Source organism: Neovison vison, chromosome 2 (genome assembly GCF_020171115.1).
Source record: "Neovison vison isolate M4711 chromosome 2, ASM_NN_V1, whole genome shotgun sequence".
Taxonomy (NCBI): Eukaryota; Metazoa; Chordata; class Mammalia; order Carnivora; family Mustelidae; genus Neogale; species Neogale vison.
The window spans coordinates 239,241,745-239,263,487 of record NC_058092.1 but is presented as its reverse complement, the minus strand read 5'-3'; the positions used below and the strand labels follow the sequence as shown (position 1 = coordinate 239,263,487).

The 21,743-nt window shown below is 63.3% G+C and overlaps 1 protein-coding gene across 17 annotated transcripts in view; it reads right to left on the bottom strand.

The window, feature by feature from the left end:
- Nucleotides 1–476: 476 nt before the first annotated feature.
- JAKMIP3 (Janus kinase and microtubule interacting protein 3) overlaps nt 477–21,743 on the bottom strand; it is a 42,285-nt gene continuing 21,018 nt past the window's right edge. For 3 of the 17 annotated variants that reach the window (XM_044236705.1, XM_044236715.1, XM_044236717.1), the window contains 15 exons: nt 21,361–21,420; nt 20,141–20,272; nt 18,898–19,026; nt 17,135–17,218; nt 15,698–15,760; nt 13,922–14,020; nt 12,785–12,883; nt 12,599–12,658; nt 9,420–9,485; nt 8,631–8,699; nt 8,215–8,292; nt 4,313–4,516; nt 3,198–3,263; nt 1,536–1,574; nt 477–847 (listed from right to left, as the gene is read on the bottom strand). In XM_044236705.1, the coding sequence (XP_044092640.1) occupies nt 689–847; nt 1,536–1,574; nt 3,198–3,263; nt 4,313–4,516; nt 8,215–8,292; nt 8,631–8,699; nt 9,420–9,485; nt 12,599–12,658; nt 12,785–12,883; nt 13,922–14,020; nt 15,698–15,760; nt 17,135–17,218; nt 18,898–19,026; nt 20,141–20,272; nt 21,361–21,420 (1,407 nt within the window). In that variant the 3' untranslated portion in view covers nt 477–688. Of the gene's footprint in view, nt 848–1,535; nt 1,606–3,197; nt 3,264–4,312; nt 4,517–8,214; nt 8,293–8,630; nt 8,700–9,419; nt 9,486–12,598; nt 12,659–12,784; nt 12,884–13,921; nt 14,021–15,697; nt 15,761–17,134; nt 17,219–18,897; nt 19,027–20,140; nt 20,273–21,360; nt 21,421–21,743 lie in introns of all 17 variants that reach the window. The other 14 variants (XM_044236706.1, XM_044236716.1, XM_044236719.1 and 11 more) reach the window with 8 other exon arrangements.

The following is a 21,743-nucleotide window of genomic DNA, read 5'->3' as shown; positions in this document are numbered from 1 at the left end:
GGCAGTGCGCCAGGTGCCGGGGCCCACAGGGCCTGGGGCTCTGCCGTCCAGGAAACCCAGGCCCCTCTCCGGTGGGCTGGGGCGCTCGCTCGTCCCACCTCCCACCGTCACGCTCCTCAGTCTGGTCAGCCCCACCGCGTTCCTCCATGCGGCTCAGGGCGGGCTGGAAGCCGGTGGCGGCTCGGTGTGCGCAGGAGTCCCTCCAGCTCCCGAGCCAACAGCGTCTTCAAACCAGGCAGGGGCGTGCCGGCCAGCAGGTGCGCAGGACCCAGCGAGCGGGGCTTCACACGCCACCTGCGGGACCAGGGGATGCTGTCCTCGGAACGTGCCCTGTGACCCACCTGGGCTTCCCTGGATGGAGGTCACCGCCGTGGCCACAGGCTTCCCTGGGTCCTCTCTGGGCTGCCTGTGTTCTTCCCGAAGGGCTCGTCCAAGCTTTGTGAGCGACTGAGGGGGGTGGGTGGGGCGGAGGGGGGTGTCGGCTTGTGGGCGGCCCTGCACAGAAGCAGCTCTCAGCACCTGCTCCACAGGGAATGTGTGCATCCTTGTCACCAGGATCAGGAGGCTGTGTCCCGAGGGGGGACCCAGGGTCCAAAGGCAGGATCAGGCCACTCCCAGAGGATGCCCAGTCAAGAAACAAGTTCTGAGTCTGGCTCAGCAGAGTGGACCGGTGCCCACTCAGAGGTGCTCAAAGCCCCCCTTTCTCCCTCTTCCTCAACGGGACGGGGTCCCCAGAGACCAGATCCTCTTGGGGCTTCAGGAATGGGACGTAGCATCTTGTTTTGCTGCCCAGGCACCTGCTGGCCTCTGGTCCCACTGGAGGAAAGGGGTCTGGCTCCTCTGGGGGCTGGAAGACACAAGATGCCGGACACACGTCGGGAAGGGTTCTCCGGAGAGGACAGGGCTGCAGGGACGGGGTACGGGTGGGCTCGGAGAACAGGAGAGTACGCTGCTGCCCCTCAGGGAGCCCCTCAGACATCCTTGGAAGGGCAGGCCATGGGCTGGGCGGGATGGTGAGGCCAGTGCGGCTGGTCCTATCCTCTTACGTTGGAAGGAAGCAGGGGTCAGGACTAGCATGTGGCCCTGGTCTAACGCCACAGTAATGACACGGCGACTGGGCGGCTGGTCGCACGTCTGTGGATGAGACCCGCGCGCCGCGGAAGCCTGGGCATTTCTGGGGGGCTCTTCAGAGTCAGCCCAGCTTGTCCTCAGCAGCAGCGGAAAAGGACAAGAAAGGCAAGAGGACTGTGCTCTCCAGCACTGCCTCCGCCGAGGCCACAGAAGCAGGGAAGCCGAGTGCGCGCACGCCTCTGCCGTGGGCTCGGTGCCTCGTGAAGGGTCCTCCACGCTCCTGCCCCCTCGAGAGAGGCAGGTGCCCCCGACCGACCCCGAATCCTGGCCCTGGATTTGGAACAGCCTTCTGGACACATCTGGGGCTTCCAATAGCACTTGGGCAGCTGGAGTGCGGGGGCCCCACGGGCCCCTGGGGGGCGGACGGGACCCTCGCCGGTGGCGCCAGCCGATGAGATACTCACCATGTCGGGGCCAGGCGCGCTATGACCACAGAATGAAAGCTAAGGAGAAAAATAAGAACAAAAATAGAAACTGAAAAGGGGCGGGGGTGGGGGGCAGAGACATGGAGGGAGAAAGAGAGAAAAAGAGTTTGTAGAGCTTTGGCGAGAAAGGCCGCGATCACAGACAGGACGAGACGCACCTCCGCCAGGCCCGGGAGCGGCCCTGCTCGTGGGTCCCGCTGCGTGAGGACCGTGCGCCCCGCGCCCCGCACACGCGCCCCCACCAGCCGCCTGTGCTGCCTCCTCTGCGGAGCTGCTGGCGGAAGACGAGGCCGGGCCAACCCAGCACCCAGACAAGACGTCGGCCCCGTCCCACGGTAAGCGGTGGAGAGCCAGCAGCCTGCAGAGATGCCACCCGGAAGCCTCACCCGGGGTTTGGGGACGGGGGACCGCCCACTCAGATGCGGGAGGAGCTCCGACAGCGGCGTTACAGGAATTCACGTTACAGGAATTCACACCTGGTGTTTAAAATCCAAGTGGACCGTGCACACAATGTTCTCAGGTTAAGACGCAAAGGGAACCAGGTTTATGTGCGGGGAGAGACCCTGAGCATGTTGCCCTGCCCCTCCGGGCCTGGTGGAGGCTTCCCCACGCATCAGCGTCCACAGGGCCACCAATCCTATTTGCAGGAACACCTCCCTGTTCCCAGCCTGCACAAGTCTGGGGGCTGCTCACGGCACTCACGGGCACTCACGGGCACTCACGGGCACCAGGAGGTTACACAGTCACCATGACGACCGCCAGGCAGACGACAGTAAAGGGCCCAGGGAAGGGGCAGGTGTTGTCCCTGGGCAGCAGGGGTGGGTAGGGGGTGCTGGGCGGCCTCTGGAAGGGGCCACTCTCCCCCGTGGGCACGGGGCCTCTGCGGCCTCCTCCTTGGACCACGCGGCTCACGGAGCGCCCGTGCAAGCAGTGGCCTCCTGCTCTTTCCAGAAGAGCCAAGGTAGGGCAATTGCTCCACGGGCCACTTTGCTCAGTGCCCAGTGCGGAGCCAGTCATTTGGTGAGATGCACTCTAAGCAAACATCAGTGTGACCACGGAGATACGAAAACAACCCTAAGTCACAGAGAAAATGGCCCCTAAACTAAGCAAACCCCATGGAAAGAGGCAGGGTTCCCTCCAGGCACACTCCAGGCACCTCGATTTGGGGAGGGTGGAATTGGACTGAGCGGACAGAGTGCCCACGACTCCACGCCTGACAGGGCTGGGGGTCCGGGAAAAGAGCCAGCTGGTCTGTCCCAGGCCCCCAACTCCCTGCACGCCAGCCCCTGAGTGTCCTAAACCCCAAAGCAGGTGCATTAAGGGCCAGAAACCAGAGACCGGTGTTGGACAGACAACCTGCTTTCAAGAAGAGAAGCCAGCATTTCAGGAACTTGACTTTTAGACCAAATGCTTGATGAATGTGGGGGAATCCCACAGGTCGGCACGACCTCCAGCCCTAAAAGGACCCTAGGTCGCGGGCCCCAGTTCCCACTGCTGCAGCTGGGGAAACGGAGTCTGGGAGAGATGCAGCCCCTGCAAGGCAGCTCGGCTTCCTGATCACCATCACCCCAAGGCTGGGAGCACACGAACCAGCACCCCTCCCCATGCACAAAACAGACCCCGAACACGCATGCATGTTACCTTTTCCTCCAGCTCCTTTATTTGCCTCTTCTGACCTTCTATTCTTTCTTCTAACTCTTTAATTCTCTGCAATGGTAAAAGAGGAAAACCTTCACTCATCAGAGTATTTGGGAAATCAAGGTGTTCGTCCGTTTACATGGCGGACGAGCCGCAGGGCCGCGGCCAGCCCGCACTGTCCTCTGTCCGAGACAGCACACCACCGGCAGCCGTGGTGGAGCAGGGCAGCGGCGTGGCTCACCTCGGTTTCCCTGATGGACATAGCTTTCCGCAGTCAGCTGCTCTGTTCCTCCCACCCCCACAACTTCAGATCAGAAACCATATGCTGGACACCCCAGAAATCGATTCACACCCTTCCCAGATGTCACCGGCAGCATGAAGCCACCACAGGTCAGGAAGCCGTCCCAGGAGGGACCCCCTTGTGAAGGTGACGCCCCTAGTATTTCCGTTGGTAGACCAGGCTCACAGGATGCAAATTCACGCGTCCTCACTGGACCTGGATGCCTGGACCCTGGAAGCAGCCTGTCTGATGGTAAGGACGGGCCCCCAGGTGCGGTCCCCACACTGACCACCTGAATCTCGCAGCGAGTTTTCCGGCGCTAGGCTGATGCTCTGGCCAGACGCTACCCTAACATTCACAGTAATGCCGGGGTCACTAGCTTATGTGACTTTGCAAGTGGGGCCGGGTATCTGGGGTGCTCTGAACACGGAACACATCTGCGGAGGCTTTTCCAGGCCCCACGGGTGCACCCGGGGGAGCAGAGGCTGTCCAGTGCGCCAGGGTCCCTCACTTGCTGGTAGAAGGAAACCAGCGGGATTAGCCTGAAGTCCTAAAGTGCCCAAGGTCAAAAGGCGGCCACGGTCAGCTCCCGCCCACGACGCGGTTCCCAGACCATGCTTTAGTCGTGCCTTTAGTGTCAAAGGAGGAGGCACTTTAGAAACCTCGCAGCCAGCGGTCCCAAGAGAGGGGACGTGCCAGCCAGAGGCTGGTCTGCCAGGGCGGGCAGAGTGGTTCAAGGGCGTGTCCTGGGAGGGCGTGGCCACTGGAGCCGGGGGCTGCCCTGGGGGCGTGGCCTTGGGACTCCGCCCACGGAGCTCCCGGCCCCGCCCCCGCGCACCTGCTGGGCCAGCTGCAGCAGCTCCATGCGCTCCCGCAGGATCTGGGCGTCGCGCTCCCGCAGCTCGCTCATCACCTGCCGCTTCCACTGCTCCACGGCCGCCTTGAGCTTCTCACGCTCCTCCTCCGACAGGATCTCGGCCACCTTGGCCCCGGCCTCCTGCTGCAGGGCGTCGTACAGCATGGCTTCCAACTCCAGGATGTGCTGGGGTGGGAGGGGACACGTCAGTCTGGCCTGCTGGCCAAAGGGAGCCCCGTGATTCCTGGGGGTGATTCCTGGGGGTGATTGCTGGGGGTGCCAGCGCCTCCACACCACCCCACAGCGGGGGCTGTTTCCTCCTCGGCCGGCTTACACGACCTGCCGAGTGGACACCCAGCCCAGGAGTCATTACCACAAGCGCGTTCACTTCTACACGGGCTTTGACATGTGCAAGGAAACTTTGGAGGTAGAGTCTTAGCTCACACTGATATCTGGAAAGTGGGTAAGCAGATATTCGAAACCTGAGTAGGGGGACGGCCCCAAAGGGGGCCGGAGGAATGGCAGCAGAGGGAAGGCCTCTCCCCCTGCTTATGGCCTTCCTCAAACCCTGGGTTTACGAGCCCCACAGAAGGAAGAACGGCAGCGCTCACAAGGGTTCTGTCTGATGTAAGGACAGAAGTGCGGGAGGGCCTTGACTTCTAGCCTCTCCCCAGGGGAGGCCGGCCACTCTGTGGTCCTCCACGCCACATATGGTGGGTCAGTCATGTCCCCAAGAAGATATAGTCAGGTCCTGACCCCTGGATCTCATGAATGTGGCCTCAATATTTAGAACTAGGGTGCCTGCTGCTGTCTTCACGCTAGGACGGAATCATGCTGGATGGGGGGCGGCATCCAATGATCCAATGGCTCGTGTCCTTACAAGGAGAGGGGAATTGGACGCAGTCACAAAAGACATGGGGGAAAAGCCACGTGAAGAGACAAAGGCTGGGGCACACCTGGAGCCCCCGGGAGCCGAAGGAGGCATGAAGGACCCTCCCCTGCGGCCTCAGAGGGAGCGCGTCCTGCCACACTGCATTTGAGACCAGCCTCTGGGCTCTGGGAGCGCGGCCCTTCCTCTTGGCTGCTCCTCACTGCCTCGGACGCGGTCTCATCTTCGCTGGCCGCAGGGCCCTGTGTGCCCACATTACCACCTCCACTCTCCGAATCCCGAGAACTTATACCCCTGGGCCTGGTGTGCCCTGCGCAGCCTGGGAGAGGACCCCAGCCCTGCAGAGCTGTCCAGTGCCCACCCCTTCCCCGAGGCAACTGTTCTTATCGGCCCCAGGTCGGGAGACAAGTGGGCTCGGGCAATGTGCATGGAGTCCTGCTGGGGACAGCTGGGGTCCAGACCCTGCAGGGGGCTCTGGAGTCCAGGCCTCACCCTGCCCCTGAGGGCTCAGATGCAGAGAGCCCGTCATGCCCCATGCTGCTGGTCCCCGAACATGTGCTTCCCCACAGGTAGGGGCCACAGCGCCCACTGCAGGCCTCCGGGGAAGGACCCGTAGTCCCACAGATCCTCTGCCGCGAGAACACGGCCCGAGGGAAGCAGAGAAGCTGACCGGCTGAGTGGGGGCCGGATGCTGGGGCTCCCAAGCCGGGGCTGAAGCCGAGGCTGATGAGGGAGGCGGAGCAGGGGCCACGGGTGCCTGGGCCGGAGAGCGGCCGCTAGGGGGCCCTGGGGACAAGAAAAGAACTGCGTGGGGTATGGGGCATGGGCCTCACCCCCCTGCCCTCTCAAAAAGAAACCACCATGAACCAATGCAGAAGGACCCGTGTGCTGCAGCTCAGCGGACTAAATGCACACCTTGCTATAAGTTCCTAGGGGTTTACCAGTCGGATCTGGAACACTTTTAAAGCTTTTTCCCCTGGAGATTTTCCTGAACAATCTTTGGAAAAACCAAATTCCTACACTACAAAAACCCAACCTCCCATCAAAAATGTAACTTCTTCAGAAGAGAAGGGTGTTTTCTTCAGGCAAAATCATTATGAAAAGTGCTTTCAGGTTTCGTGGGCATTTCAGGGAATGAAAAAAAACCCTTGCGGCCTCACATTTTATTGGTCTTGACGGCTGCAAAGTAAACTGTCTCCAGCTGCCCCCACCGGCTCACACCCGGGCCGCCCCTCTGGACAGCAGAAGAGCTCAGCAGTTGGGAGATGCTCGGGCATTTACAAGCAAATATCATGCCGGTGGGGGTGCTGAGTGCGGGCACCACAAAGGCTTCACGCAAAGCTGGAAATGAGAGAGGGGCAGCGGCCTTCCCCCCAGCAGAGCGCCACCCGGGAGCCAGCAGCACCCTGAGAGTGGCCCCATGTGTGGGACCTTCACTTCCCCTTCACAACCCCTGCCACAGCCTGTGTCCTCAGAGCAGGGAGGAGGTGAAGCCCAGGCAGGTGTCCGCAGCCCTGCAGCCCCCTGAGGGCACCCCACTCTCTGGGGTACACGTGCGTGTGTGTGTGTGTGCGTGTGTGTGTGTACATGTGCGTGTGTGGGTGCACGTGTGTCTGTGTGTGCACATGTGAGACATACAGCCCACTTTGATGCCCCCCACAATGGCCTGTCTTTCTGGCACCGATGCACATATTCCTGAGTTGTGCCTTTAGGAACGCCCAGGGCCCAGGGATGAGCTGTCCCCTCCGTGCCTGCGTCTGGGTCTCAGGACTGGAGCACAGGGGGCAGCGGTGGGGACGGGCATCCGGCTGCTCCCTGGTATCCTTCCCACCCAGCACCGTGGACTGGAAGCAGGGACATGGCCCGTATTTCTGGGAAGGTCCATCAGTGCCCGTTCGGCTCTCTGAGGCCACTGCCCTCCACCACCGTCTCTGTGGCCGTGCCTGCAGGTGTCCCGCAGGTGTCCCGCTGCCACTGGCTGCTGAGTGGGCTGCCAGCACCAGCACCGGCACCGGCACCCGTGTGGGCCGGATGGGGTTAATGGAGACATCACACCGTCAGCTTCCCGGCTGGGTAGGACTTGCTGGTGACCCACGTGCTCTCCACACAGTGACCTCACTCTGCTAACACTCCAGAAGGTGGGTACTCGTACCTCTACTTACCACAGGGGACGTCCTTGGCCTCCAGCGTCCCTCTCGCCGCACAGTCTATTCCAGACCCCTCGCCTCACGAGGGCCCCTGGAAGCTTTCCCTGAGTTGGTGCCAGACGTGCCCTGACCTCAAGGACTGGCCGTCTAGAGGGACACAAGGTGGGCCGGGAAGCACGTGCTGGGAGGCAGCACGCACGCGGGGTGTAACTGACCACTGGGAAGAAGTGTGGGCGTCCCTCCTCCAGGAAGCCCCCCGGGATGCCCCTTGGCCAGACTAATCAGAGCAGCAAGGACGTGGTGCCAGGTCTCAGTTCACCCTCTTGAAACAAAGGCAGCCTGAAGCACTAATGGGACTTCTCGTTGTCAAACCTGTGTCAGTGAGGACTGCGTCCCAGGGCACAGGTGTGTCCCCGAGGACTCCCAGATCTCCGTGCTCACCCCCAGTCGGGACGAGTGTATCAGCGAGTGTTTCCCACAGGCCAGGCAGGCGTGCAGACAGGCACAAGGTACGCGCCTCAGAGTAGCAGGGACACACACACAGGAGGCCCCAGAGAACGCTTTTTACAAACAGTCAACCATGTTCGATTAATTTATAAACACGTTATGTGTCCATGAATCCTATTTCTCGACTCGTTTTAAAGATCCCTGTGAGCTCCACATCCACGGGCGAAGTGTTTGCTGCCGGAGCAGTCAGGCCTCCCTGGGCCTCAGCAACCAGAGGCGGACACCAGGCGGTCCCGCTGGACCCAGGCCCCGAGAGACGGCAGCCAGCGGGAGCGCTTCCCCCGCTCCTGCCGGGACTCTGCAGCCCGCGCCCCCCGCAGCGGCGGGCGCGCCTCCCTCACCTTGTGAGCCTGGTCCAAGCTCTGCTTCCTGTAGTCCAGCTCCTCGTCCAGGTAGCCCTTCTGCTTGCTGAACAGCTCCTGAAACACAAGGGGGCCTGCGTCTCAGCCCCGGGCGCCCGCCTGCTGTCGCCGTGCTGCACACACGAGGCCAGACGCTGCACACACGAGGCGAGACGCTGCACACACGAGGCCAGACGCTGCACACACGAGGCCAGACGCTGCACACACGAGGCCAGACGCTGCACACACGAGGCCAGACGCTGCACACACGAGGCGAGACGCTGCACACATGAGGCGAGACGCTGCACACACGAGGCCAGACGCTGCACACACGAGGCCAGACGCTGCACACACGAGGCCAGACGCTGCACACACGAGGCCAGACACTGCACACACGAGGCGAGACGCCCACCGACCTTCTCGGTCTCTAGGTCAACCATCTTCTGGTGCAGGGCTGACTCCGTCTCCTCAATCTGCTGGAGCCACTGGACACAAACCGGAAGAGCAGGAGATGGTGACCTTGCGGGTGGCCACGCAGGCACCAAAGCCATCCCACCGTCCCCCAGGTGCCACAGACAGCCTGGGAGTGGGGGCTGGGTTGGCGTGGCGAGCTCCGGGTGCCCAGCGTCCAGACACCCCCACGTGCTGTCCAGGAGGTCTGTCCCTCACTCGCCAGGGAGAGAAGGGGTGTGAGCAGGGGTTCGGTGGGACAGGGGACAGAGCACTCAGCCAGCAGAGGTCTTCCCTCAATCCCATGCCCTGCACCCCTGCTTGCCGGGACTCCCTCTCCCCTTCCCGCTGGGGGCCCAGGACTAGTTGCTGACAGCAGGCCTCCCAGGCAGGCTCTGGCTGGGGGGTTGGTGGCTAGGAACCAGCTGCAGGTAAGGAGCCCAGGTCAGCTAAGCAGCCCCCGGGGAGGGTTCTGGTGGGGTGAACAGAAAGCCAGTGGTATACAGACCCACTCCACTGCCTGACCTTTAGAGGGAGAAACTGAGGCAGAGTGCGCCTTGAGACAAAGCCTGACTGATCTGTTACCCGCAGAGAGGGTGGTGGGTCTGACCCCTGCATGTGCGGGACCTCCCAAGGCCAACAGGATTCGTTGACTCTCCCCCCACCCCCCAGCCCAGGAGTGCCTCCTCCAGGGACTGCTCCCTCGCCCAGCTGCCCCGGCCCTGTCCCAAGAGCGGCCACACAGGTGCTGTTACCTTTTCAGCCAAGGTCAGGACGGTCCTAGCTTGTATGACGACCACTTGCTCCTCATTGGTCAGATTCTGCACCAAAGCAGACACGGGGACAGTCGGCGGGGGAGGGGGCTTGCCAAGGCAGTGGACTGAAATACTGAGGGCAGGGGGGGCCTGCTGGGGTGCATGGGGTACTGGTGAGGGGTGTGGGGGGGTGCCTGGCGGGGGGTGCTCTGGGGTGCCCGGCAGGGAGGGTGCATGGGGGGGGGCATGAAGTGAACCTGATGGAGAGGCACAGGGGGCTGGGGCCACAGGTTAGGTCACTCTGAGTGAAATGGCCTCCTAGGGTCCTGAAGGCCCTTTACTCTCTACCCCGTTGACCCTGACTTGACTCTGACGTGCTCTCTCTGTTCTGCCCCACCTGTCGCCCCAGGACTGGTGACCAGGACCCTGTAGGTGGCCTGCTGAGGGCGAGGGGGGTGCAGGGCAGTGGCAATGTACACACACCCACTGTCCCTGGTCCACACCTTGGTTGAAAGCCGGCTCTCCACATATGCAGGCTGTGTTAATGGCTAAAACCTGCGTAGGAGTGTGCAGTGATGGCCCCATCCCTGGGGTCTCTGTCTCTTCTCTGCAGGGTGTGTTTACACCTCTTCCAGGGGCCCACCTGGGTGGTCTCTGGCTGAGTTTGGCCTTGGGACCAAGGGGCTTCCTTGGAGGCTACAAGCCCTTCACTCCCTCAGACCCTGACCGCCACCTGCGTCGGTAGCTGGGTGGCAGCCAGGCTGTCCCCGCTGCAGGGCCCAACTTGGGTAGGGGGGAGCATGGGAATCAGAGACCAGAGGAGGCAGAGTCTGCTGGATCACAGAGCTGGGGACACCACCCTAGAGCCCAGAACCTGTCTGCTCAGAAAGCCCTCCATCTGGGCTGTGAACTTTGGCCCTCAAGGGCAGGGGTCTCTCACTGTCCCCTAGCCCTGTAGCAGTCAGCCAAGGCAGGGACAGTGACTAAACGCTGTAGGCACAGAGACAAGCTCTGCTTTTGGGGCACAGTGCACCCACACTCAGCCCAGAGCTGGGCTGGCCAGGCGCTCCTCACGCTGCCTGTTTCTGGGGGAGCCCGTCAGGGGCCAGTGCGCTCCCTCCCTGACGCAGACAGGGACCAGGGAGGGCTGAGCAAGTGGCCTCAGGGAGAACCTACTAGAATATGGCTGCACTTGGCTCGGGGGCTCACCATTGGGTGAGCAGCCTGGCCAGGAGGTGATGATGTCCCAAGGCCCCGGCCTGGGCAGATGCCGTCTGCTCTGCCTTCCCCCGGGGACCCATCCCTCTGCAGCCCAGGTACAGCTGCGGGGAGGGGTGCTCTGCCAGGGAGGATGGGGGTCCGCTCTGCCCCGCCAGCCTCTGCTCAACTCCAAGGGCCCTGCCTCCCGAGCACACGAGGTCTGGGGTTGCGGCACCCCCGCAGCCAGTTTGGAGGCGGCGGGCTGTGCATGGCAGCCACAGAACTGGCTGTGAGGGCAGCAGGGCACGGGGTCTCTGTGCTGCTGCCTCAGGAGCCCGGCCGCTGCAAGCTCCAGGAATGAACTTCCGGGCTCGGGCTCCACGGGGCACAGTCCCCGGGCATGGGGTGCTTGTGAAGCACACGCATATGCCCCCTGTGACCACTGAAGAGATAGGGACACCCTCCAGGCCCATCAGTAGGAAGTGCCAAGCTTTCCCCAGGGTCCCCTGAGCGTAAAACCTGAAGGTGTGTCCTCCAGTCCCCGAGAGCCCCTGTCTCCGTGCTCTGAGGCCCCCTGATGGCTCCACCAGAGCCCATTGGAGCTATTGAGTAGGGAGCTACAGGGCTGGGGAGGGGCCCTGAACTGAACTGGACAGAGCGAGCCTCTGCCCACATCCACTCTAGGACCCTGGGCAGGTGTCCTCTTGGGCCTCCGTTTCTCCAGCTGTGAATCAAAAGGTTAACCAGTACGGTCCCTGCGACGGGGCCTGAAAACTCCGGGCAGGACCCCTTCCTGGCTATTGGCTAACGCCTCTGCAGCCTACAGCCCAGACGGAGCAGGGGGTCTGGGGGAGGGGCAGATGCCACCAGCGGAGCCCTGCCCCACCCTCCGGAAAGTGTGGGCAAGGAGAGAAGTGCCCCTGTCAGCACAGGGCCCTGCGCATGTCGCAGCGGCCGGGAAGAACGAGTCCCAGGGCGACGAGCGAGCCCCTGGGCTGCGGCACGCGCGCGTGAGTGAGGCTGCGTGTGTGCATGAGCGGCTCCTCTGCTCTGCCTCCTCCTGCTTCACGAAGGACACGAATCTGACTCGGGGCCTGGCTTTCTTAAAAGCAGGGAGCAGATGGGGAGCCCAAGGTGTCTTAGGACTAGCTGTAGCCTCTGCGTATTAGTACACCTTGGAGAAAAGAAGTTCTGGGTGGTGCAGTGGGGCTGCTTTTAGCGCCATTGAGCTGCTCATTGGGCAAAGCCTCAACAAGTACGAGACGGCGGACAAAGGGCAGACGGAAGACGGGTGGGAAGGCGGGGGGGTGGAGGACAGAGTGTGGGCGGGGGGTGACGGATGGGAGATGGACGGATGGACGGATGGACGGATGGCGCTGGAGGGTAAAGGGGGGAGGAAGGGGCGGGTGGAGGAGGAAGCAGCACAGTCACACAGTGATCAGCGTTCTTTGAGAGTTTGCTGAAGAAACTGGAACGGTGCCCTACATGAGATTTGCAGATCATTTATGGTCTCTGCCCTTCCCCCAAAACCAAGGACGTGGGAACCGCTAAGAGCCTGGGATATCTCAGGCACTGGAAGGACCCCCGCCCCCACCCCCGCCCCCACCCCCACCAAGGTGTGGAAAGGCTTAAAGACCGACCAGCATTCCAGAAACTGAGAACATACGGCCGGGAGCATGATGGCCGGCGGACCGGGTGTGCGCAGCAGAGGGCTCCCCATCCTGGCCGAGCAGAGGCCCTGAACCCCGTGCTTCTGGGTGAGTCACCACCCAGCCGGGTGCAGGACCATGAGAATGGGGCAGGATTCCTCCCAGATTCCAGGGGCTGCCCCAAGCAGTTGTGGCCTCGGGGAGGGTGCAGGCAGGCGGGGCAGCCGTGGCAGACCGGCAACGGGACGCACGGAGGTCCCTGGGTGCTGGGGGGCTGACGGGGTGGGGACTGGCACGAGCAGGCATGCACAAGTCAGGAGAGCGACGTACACTTACGGCATTATCCCCCAGGATGTCCAGCTGCTTCATCAGCTCCGAGACCAGGATGTCCTAGAGGCAGAGAGGGACACCAGGAGGTGAGTGCCCGTGGCGGGGGTGCTGGGACCGCAGGGGCTTGTGGGGCTGGGGGTGGGGGCTGTGGCACACAGTGCAGGGGTGGGAGGGGGCGGGGTTTACCGTCGCGCCTTCAGCTTCGCAGTAGGCTTGGAGGGGGCTCTTCCCCTCTGCGAAGGGGGTGTGGTGGAAGTTGATGGCTGGGGACTTCCGCTCCCTCTCCTAGGACAGAGAGCAGGGGGCTGGGCGTGGGGGCTGGGCTGGGGGCCACCCAGGGACAGGGCGGAGGTGCAGAGGCCAGCGAATGTGGGGGGCATTTGGGAAACAAGCCCAGGGACAGAGAGGGCCCCTGCGCAGACACTGGCGGCAGCGGGGCCCCCCAGCCTGGCAGGCCCGGCTCCTCCATCCCCACCCCTGCTGCTGACCTGATGGTCCGCCGTGAATCCTGGGGCTGTCAGGAGGCTCAGGGAGTCATGTCCTCCGTGGGCCGACCGGAGCAACCGGTTGTTGGCTGGCAGGGCGGCCCCCGACCCAAGGCCACACGCAGGAGCCCCGGAGGCCAAGGGGTGGGCATGTGTGCACACACACGCACACACACCCTCCCGCCACAAGGTTCATGACCTCCTCGTCCCCGGGGGTCCTGAAGGTGGCTGGGACTGAGGAGGCAGCCCCAGAGTCACGAGGGCAGCCAGCAGGGCAGATGCCAGCCCCGGTCACGTCCTCACCGGTGGACCATGCCCCCCAGCTGCCCTCTGGCTTCGGAGACGCCCTCCTGGCCAGGAGTGACAGTGGAAGGTGACGGCGGCTACACGGCCGTCCTTGTACGTATGGCTGGACGCTTCCCTGAGGGAGCCTGGCTCCCGCTTCCTCCTCTGCAGGAGGCCAAGGTCACAGAGGAGGACAGGGGCCCAGGACAGCCAGAAGGGCACCTGGTCACTGCGTGGCCCCCAGCTGCCCTCACTTGGCCGCTTAAATGAGCAAGGAGCAAGCGTCCACTAGCTGGCCACCGCGGTCGGGGGCAGCCACCCCGTGGGGTGACCACAGGGCGCAGCCATCGTCCTGCGGCTCAACGGGTCTGGAAGCGGACACTCACGTCTCGCTCGTTCTGGGAGGTCTTCCGTGGCCCTTGTTCAGAGAGGCGCCTCCTTTTCGCCCACCCCCTTGGGGTTGTGAGCGAGGGCCCAGGTCAGGAAGGCCGAGCGCCTCCCTCCGTCACAGCGGCTCTGCCCCGCGCACCCGGTGCCCACGCCCACGGCGCACCTCAAGTTCCAGGATCCGGAACTCCAGTAGCTCGTTTTGGTCTCTCGCATCCTGAACCTCGTGTTTTAACCGACCCTCTTCCATTTCCATTTGTTTAATCTGTAAAATAAAAGGTAGATGAGACACTGAGGTCACGCGAGGTCCCCTCCCGGCTTTCCTGACAGCTTCCGGCCATCCGTGGGGACAGCCGACCCACCCGGGCGCCCAGAGCCCGCGCTCCAGCCAGAGTTGGCTCATCAGGGCAGGCGGGCACAGGGAGCAGTACAGGGGCGAGGAGCTGTAGATGGCCCTGGGACGGCCCTGAGCCCAGTCCAGCCATCTGAGCAGACACAGGGGAGGAGAAGGGCCCATCGAGGGTGCACCGCTGAGGTGTCCAGGGCACATGGCCTCGTGAGGGCAGGGAAGAGCATACCACAAGGACGTCCACGGGGCCAGATGGTCTGGCCCATGCCCCCTGAACCGAATTTGGGGAGCTGAATGCCCTGCTGGGATGCTCAGGGGTACTGGACATGGGTCAGGGCCCGGCAGCCGTCCAGGTGCCGTCGGGGGCAGGTTCTCTCCACGGCATGCGGGCTCACGCACAGCCAAGGCCGCAGGCAGCGCCGACCCGTGCACGTGGTAGCCAGAGAAAGGTGCAGGTTTAAAGTGTGCACGGAGCACTACAAGTGTGTACAGTGTTTGCACATGCACATGAGTACCTACGTGTGCACACAAGCGCTTAAGTGTGCATGTGAGCAGCATGTGTGCACACGAATGTGAGACGCGTGTGAGGGTCATGCGTGTACACGGACGTGTGTGCAGACGCGTGTGGGGTCACGCGTGCACACAAGCATTTATGTATTTTGTGCACATGGAAGCGTTTATGGGCGTGGTATACGGACAGGGGAGCATTCAAGTGTGCATGTGATTGTGCACACACGAGTGTGCCCATGAACATTACACAAGTGTGCGTGTGTGCATGAGAGCACCACAGACACAGCTGCCGTGATTTAGGAACCTGTGGACGGTCCATAGGAAGCACGTGGGCATCATGCACGATCCAGACCTAACAGCCCCCAGTGGGACTGGGCTGTGGCTCAGGGCTTGGCTGGGAGCTACAGGTCTGCATGGAGCACAGACATGGTGGCACCCCTTGGGCCTGTGAGGACATGCAGGCCTGGCTCTTCTCTAGAAGGGCTGTGGCTGCCCGTGCTTGGCCCAGGACGAGGCCCATGGCTGGTGGGGAAGGACGGCACGCGGCAGGACGGTGGCCCCGGCAGCCTTTCTGCCTCGGAACCAGAGCCTGGCTCCCACCTTGGTCTGACCGTCCAGTGCCAGCAGCTCTGGGGCGCCACCCACTGGGGACTGTCCCAAGCTGTGCAGGTGTCCTCTGAGAAGCCCCCCCCCCCCCCAGATCGGGCTGAATGAGGGAGTTGTATGCAGAACGGGCGTCTCACCGGCCCAGAGAAGGGCAAGTGAGGCAGCTCTGGGCAAGAGCCCAGGCTGCTAGCAGGAGCAGACCAGTGGGCACCGTGTTTTCTGGCCCATCACGTAAAATCCTCCAGCCCACAGAGCCCCAGCTGGGGTGGGGTGCAGGGCCGACGGCGTTTTAGGGCCTCCTGTTAACCAGAAGCCAGGAGAGCCCACGGCCAGGGCCACGGCCTGGAGAGCTCAGGTGAGGCCAGACACACAGCAGCGGGTGGGCCGTCTCTGTGGCCCCTCCGAGGACCTCTGTCCGGAAGAGAGTTCCTGGGAGCACAGGGTGTGGGAGCTGCTTTCTCGGGACGCGGAGCGCACCTTCTCCACAAGTTCTTGGTTCCTCCGATACAGGGCCTGCTTCTCTTCAATCCACTTCATGTCCTTGAAAATGGAATTAAATTGGAGAAATTAATGCCGCAGAATCCGCGCAAAGCTCACATTTAAACCACGGTTCAGCAGAGCAGAGGAGGCAACCCCAGCCTCTGCAGCGGGCTTCTGGCCACCGCTCCTGTGGCTCCTGTCGTGCCGTGAACGAAAGCCTGCGATCTCCCCAGGAGGGGCCCGGACGAGAGCAGACGGAGGCAGCCCTGCTTCCATGGGACCCCGCACCACCACACGCCAGCCCTCCCAGCCCACACCCACCCACGCCAGGCACCAGGGGCACGTGGAGCCATGTGGGTGTCCGGGGTCCAAGGACCTTGACACAGAACCAGCAGGAGCCTGGGACCCTCAGGGCGTGTCCCGTCTGTTCGTGCTCAGATGCACGGATGGAGGCCGGCTTCTGTGCTCTGGTGACAGACGTGTGTAGACGCCCCCCACCCCCGACGCAGCCACAAGGTCAGGTCAGCTGGGATGCTTCCACAAGCAGCCTCCTCGGCGAGGGGTCAGGAGGAAGGCCTGCTGCCCCGCACGCTCCCCTTCTTTCCAGGTTCTTCGGCAAAGTCACCTGGCAAGTGGGAGGGCTGGCGGCCACGGAAAGGCAGCCACACTTCTTCCTGCTTGTGCCCCGGCTACCCCGCCACTGCTGTCCTGCACGGACGGCTGCCGTGGGGCTCAGGCACCCACCTCATGAGGTCCAGGCAGGGTCCGTGAAGTCTGTGCTCAGCCCCGCCTCTGAGCACGGGTCCTGCAGCCCGAGCGCACGGGGCCGGGGGCAAGCCAGCCCTGCGTGGTTTGGGTAAACAGCTTACAGGCGCCCAGCGCGGAATCTGGGGCCACGCGCGCTCAGAGGGGTGTGGGCAACACGACCCCATGCTGCTCGGGTCGTCCTCTCGTCCCTCTCGCCGTCCACGCAGTGGTGAATGCATCGAGGAACACTGTGGGCTGCGCCGGCTGGATGGTGACCCGGGCGCTTTCCCACGCGGACCCTCCCGGCCCACCGCGGCCGTCCTCCAGCCTCCTCCTGGGTCCACCTGGGGCTGCGCCGTCCAGCAGGACGGAGGCTCATGGTGGCAGGCAACAGACACCTCCCCCCAGGATGTGAAGAGCCCAGAGGTGGCGATGGGCGTACGGGTGACAGAGTGACCGGCGGTCTCCAGGGGCAGCCCTGGCCCTGAGCTGGGGGAGAGACGGGGCCTACGCAGGCCCCTCGTCAAGGCGCGCTGGGCCTTTCCTGTGATCTGTGCTCCTTCGAGGGTTGGCATTTCCTAGTGGGGTGCCTGTCTGCGGGTGCCGCTCCCCCATACACCTGTGGACTGCCCGTGTCCCTCGGGTGCCCTCCGTGTTGGTGGGCGCCTGGCCCCGCTCGAGCCTCACCTGCCCCTGCTTGGCCAGGGCCTGCTCCAGATCTTCTATCCGTGCCTGGGCTCTCTGCACCTCTGCTTGCAGCTGCTCACGGGTCTGTAGGATGGGAGCAGGGATACGTCAAACTTCCTCTCTCAGCCAGGACGCCCCGCAGGGCGGGAGGCTTCCAGCGGGCTCTCCCCTCCGCTAAGGGAGAGGGGGCGGTCCACGAATTTGCAGGGAAGGCTCTGGGTGGAGGGAAGCACCAGGAGGCTTGTGGCAAGCGGACTCTCTCGGGTTATGGGGACGCCCTACAGACTCATTCTGAGGGACTGTCAGGAACATCTCTGTAGGCAGGATGAAAGGGCTGAGGAGGGTCGTGGAGGCCTGTGGGGCACCGGCCACTGGGCCGCATCCTGGGCTCTGGCCCTCCGGAAGGACACACACACAGCTCCGCGCTCGGCCCATCCCCTCCCGCACGGGTGCCCTCTGCTTGTCGCGCGTGCACATGACTCCCTCCTCCCCCACCTCCCGCAGAAGCCCACCCTCCACTGCCCAGGGGCAGGCAAGGCCCCAGACTGTCCAGGCCACCACCCTCCCCCCCAGACTTAATTTGCTCTCGGGAGGTCTGGGCCACAGGGCCCTTCATTCCAATGGGCACCCCTGTTCCCTGGAAACACCTCTGGGCAGATGAGAGCATCTGGGCCAGCTGGGCACTGGGTCAGGGGTCCCTCGAGCTGAGGAGGGCCGAGTATCCCCTGGCCTGGCCCTGGGTTCCCCTTCAGAGACGTTAGCGGACCCTGGTTCTCCTTCCCCTCCTCTGGCCTCCCTATTAGGGCCATCATGACACAAGGAAAGTTGGAGGGAGATCTGTTTGCTCACAGGGAGTAGGTCCAGGGACTCCAGGCAGCGAGGAGACGGAAGGGGACCCCACTGACACTGTGCCCTGCTTCCAAGAGTCCATGCCCAGCCGGCCAGCTGGAGTCTCGGAACCAGCTGATTGGCGCCGTGCCCTGTGTGGCTGGGGTCAGAGATGGCCCCCAGGTGCCAGGGCAGCTGGGCAGGAGAGCCCTTCCGTGTACAGAGTGCAGCCGACCTCCTTACGCAGGGCGTCCCCTCAGAGCCCGGGCACGGCAGGCTACATGTCAGGGAGCGTGGGTGGGGGTTCAGGGGAAGACGGGCACAGCCCCCTGCCATGGCCTCCCCTGGTGGCCAGCGAGGGCACCCGTCAGCCCCGTGTTCCTGCCTTCGGTGGCCCAGGGCTCAGGGAAGCAGGGGCAGGAGGGGGACATGTACCTGCTCCCAGCAGGGCCTGGCTGGGGAGGCCCAGGGGCAAGGTGAGCATAGCAGCCGAGCTCAGGTGGACGGGGTGAGTGAATGACCGCGGCAGATTTCAAGAACCGAGCAGAAATGCTGGCCCTTCCCCATCTCTGAGCCTCCGCTCTGGGAGAGCCCCCCAAGAGCGCCGTGGGCAGGTGCACAAGGAAGCAGACCTCCCCTTGCCCGCCAGCCATGGTCCGCAGAGGGGACACGCGTGGCTCTCTGGGGACCATCACTCACACCTACGCCGGGGACCGCTCCGGGGGAGGCCCACCCACCGGCAGGCCGACCCAGTGCTGCCGCGCAAACACGGGTTCCCAGTCGCCTCGGGAGCTCCAACAGGCCCAGCAAGAGCCGAGGGAGGGAGGGATCAGCCTGGAAGGTGAAGCGCCACAGGTGTCCCTGCCACGGCGGGGGGTCAAGCGGGGAGGAGCCCAGCGGGAGCCGGAACATCGTGGAGTAGAAGTCAGTTAGACCTTAACTTCTCGCTCTGCGTCCAGCGTCCCTCCGACCTGCTCCTGCAGCAAGGCGTAGGCCCGCTGCAGAGCCTGGTACTCCATGGTCAGCTGCCGGAAGCGCAGCTCCGTCTCCTCCTTGGCCACGCCCTGCGCAGGTGCACAGAGATGCAGCGTTGCCGGGGGCCCGGGGAGGTGAGCCCCGGAGCCCCCCCGGGGGAAAGGCCCAGCTGGCTACACTGAGGCCAGGGTGAGCCTCAGGGGCCAGCAGCCAGGCCAGGGGCTCGGCGGGGACCCCACCTGGCCCCCCAAACGTGTCCGGTAAGACCTGGCCCTGGGAATGCATCTCCTCCCCACCTCCACCTTCCCGCGCGGATTCCCAGATGCCTCCTTCTGGCTACAAAGACACCTGCTGCCCCAGGGAGAAGCCAGGAGATCGCTGCTGCCTGTAAGGGTCCCCGGGGCCCCACAGCTGTTGCTCTGAGGGCAAGGCCTAGGTCTGCTGTGGAGGCTGGCCGTGTCTGAGAGGGGCCAGGCCCAGGATCCCTCACCCGGCCGCAGCTCCCCTGTGCTCCTTATCCCCAAGGCTGCTGGCAGAAGCCGTACAATGATGTCTGAGGTCTCTAAGCGGGTCCACGGCCATGGGGCCACCTGCCCTGATCTGCCCGGGGAGGCACTACCTGGGGCCTTAGTGTCCCCTGGGGCCTCTCAGGGCCACTCCTTGTCCTTCAGCCACCGGGGCCAGGCCATCGAGAACAAACCAAGCTTCTTCCCGCACACAGGGCTCAGCCGGCTGCCTGCACCTGAGGCCCGTTGCTTCCCAGAAGGACTGGCGGGCAGGACAGACGGGGACAGACGGGCTGTGTGTCTGTCCAAGATGACACTATTCTGCACTACCTGTTCTGTGTACCTCTCGGCTTGGCACTTGGCCTTGGTGCCAGCCTCCCCATACTGGGTGCTCCAGAGCCCGGGGCAGCCCTCCGAGAGGCAGAGCTGTATGTCCCTACGCGTGGAAGGGCAGGAGCATAGCAGCGAGCTGAAACCCGGCCGGGGCCTGCGAAGCGAGGGTGGCAACGGGAGGCACTTCTCACCGCGCAGAATCACAGGCCACGGGGCCAGGGGGCACAGCCTGGGAGGGCCATGGAGCCCACCGCTCCAGGGGGCAGCCCCCACAGCAAAACCCCAGTATCCAGACCCCCGACCCTGACACCCATAGCCTCGAGGCCCCGCTCCGTCCTGTCCAGAACCCCCCGCGGGAGGTTACCTCCTCCAGGTCATCGTCGGGCGTACAGGGGGTCTGGTCTGTCCTGTCCGTCTGGTAGGAGATGGAGGAGCCGTCGGACTCCAGGGAAGCCTCTTCATCGTACCCAAAGAAGGTCTCCACCACAACCGGCTTCTGACCCAAAGGAACTGGGTTAGTCCAGACACAGACCTGTGTCCCCTCCTCACCCCATGTCCACCATCCACTCTCTCTATCCAAGTCCCTCCTGCTGTGTCCCTGACACTTTCCTGAACTCCTGGCCCGACAGTCACAGGAGCCTCCTGGGTCCTTCTTGTGCCGAAATCCCACCGGACCCCTTCACGGTCCAGCTCATGATGGTCACCCCTCGCCGCGTGGCCAACGGTCCACACCTTTGTCAACCAACATCCCGTCCTGGGCTGCTGAGCCCATCTGGGTGGCTCCTGGCCTGTACCCTAATTGCCCGGCTCCTCCCCGGTCCTGCCTCCTGGAAGCAACCGCACAGCGGGGGCCCAGATGGAGAGGGTGGGCAGGCCTCCTCCCTCTGGCTCCCAGGCCCCCAGGAAATCTCTACAATCTACAAATCTGCGACAATCCCGAGGAGAGAGGGCCCCCAACACTCTGGGGGCCAAATGGGCCGGCGTCCGTGCCTGAGGAGTTCTCTCCCAGGCTGCGCGGGGAACACCCTTGAGCGTTCAAAAGCCCGAGAAAACACACTCGTGTTGCATAAAGCAGAGCACAAGTTAACATTCTCTGGGAATACCTCCGGAATCTCCTTTAATAAAAAACACACATTTATGGAAAAGGATTGGGCTTCAGACTCTCTAGGGGCACAGGTCTGCCTGGGAGGGGCCCCGTGGGGGCGGCAGACAGGGCACCACAGCCTGCAGTGGTGACGGGGGACCACGCGGTGGCGGTGGCGAGGCAGGCCTGGGAGCCCCGCGGCCACCTGGGGATTCTAACTCCCAGGCCCGCAGGGGAAGGCGGGAGTTGGGGCGAACCCCTCCCTCCTGCGGTCATGGATCGTGGGCTACCTGGGAAATTTAAAAGCAACAACGTAGGATTTTTAAATTTAAAATTATAAACAAGAGTATTGATTTGAGGTTCGTGTTGGTTATGGTGCAGTAACAATTTTTAGAAATAGTAAATATTTCCTTTTCACCTCCAGAGAGAAACTCCCTAGTGTTAAGCGGCTTTAAAAACACACATTCTGTGCACACACGGGTCAGCATCGTCTCCTTTACCTTGGGGAGTTTGGCCATTTTCTTTCTTTGCTTCCGATATCTCAAAAGCTTATCGCGCTCCTGCAAAAACCAGTGGAAAAGGTTTTCTGAGGGGTGACCAACTCCCTTCGCGTTCCCGCATGGTCTCTGGAATGGACCGGGAGGGCAGTTTCTAGGTGGGCTGCTGTCTGCGTGGCCACAGAGATGGAGGGGCAGACGGCGTGGGGCTTCCGCTTGGCCCACGTGGGGGGCCGTGACCACACACTGCTCAGTGCTCCAGCCTCCTTCACGGTGTGTGGCCGGGAGGCGGGCTCTGAGCAGAACACACACAAAAACAGGAACCCAAAAGGGCCCGAGCCCAGCCCTGCTCCGTGCTCTCTGAGCAGATGTCTGGGGAAGTGCCC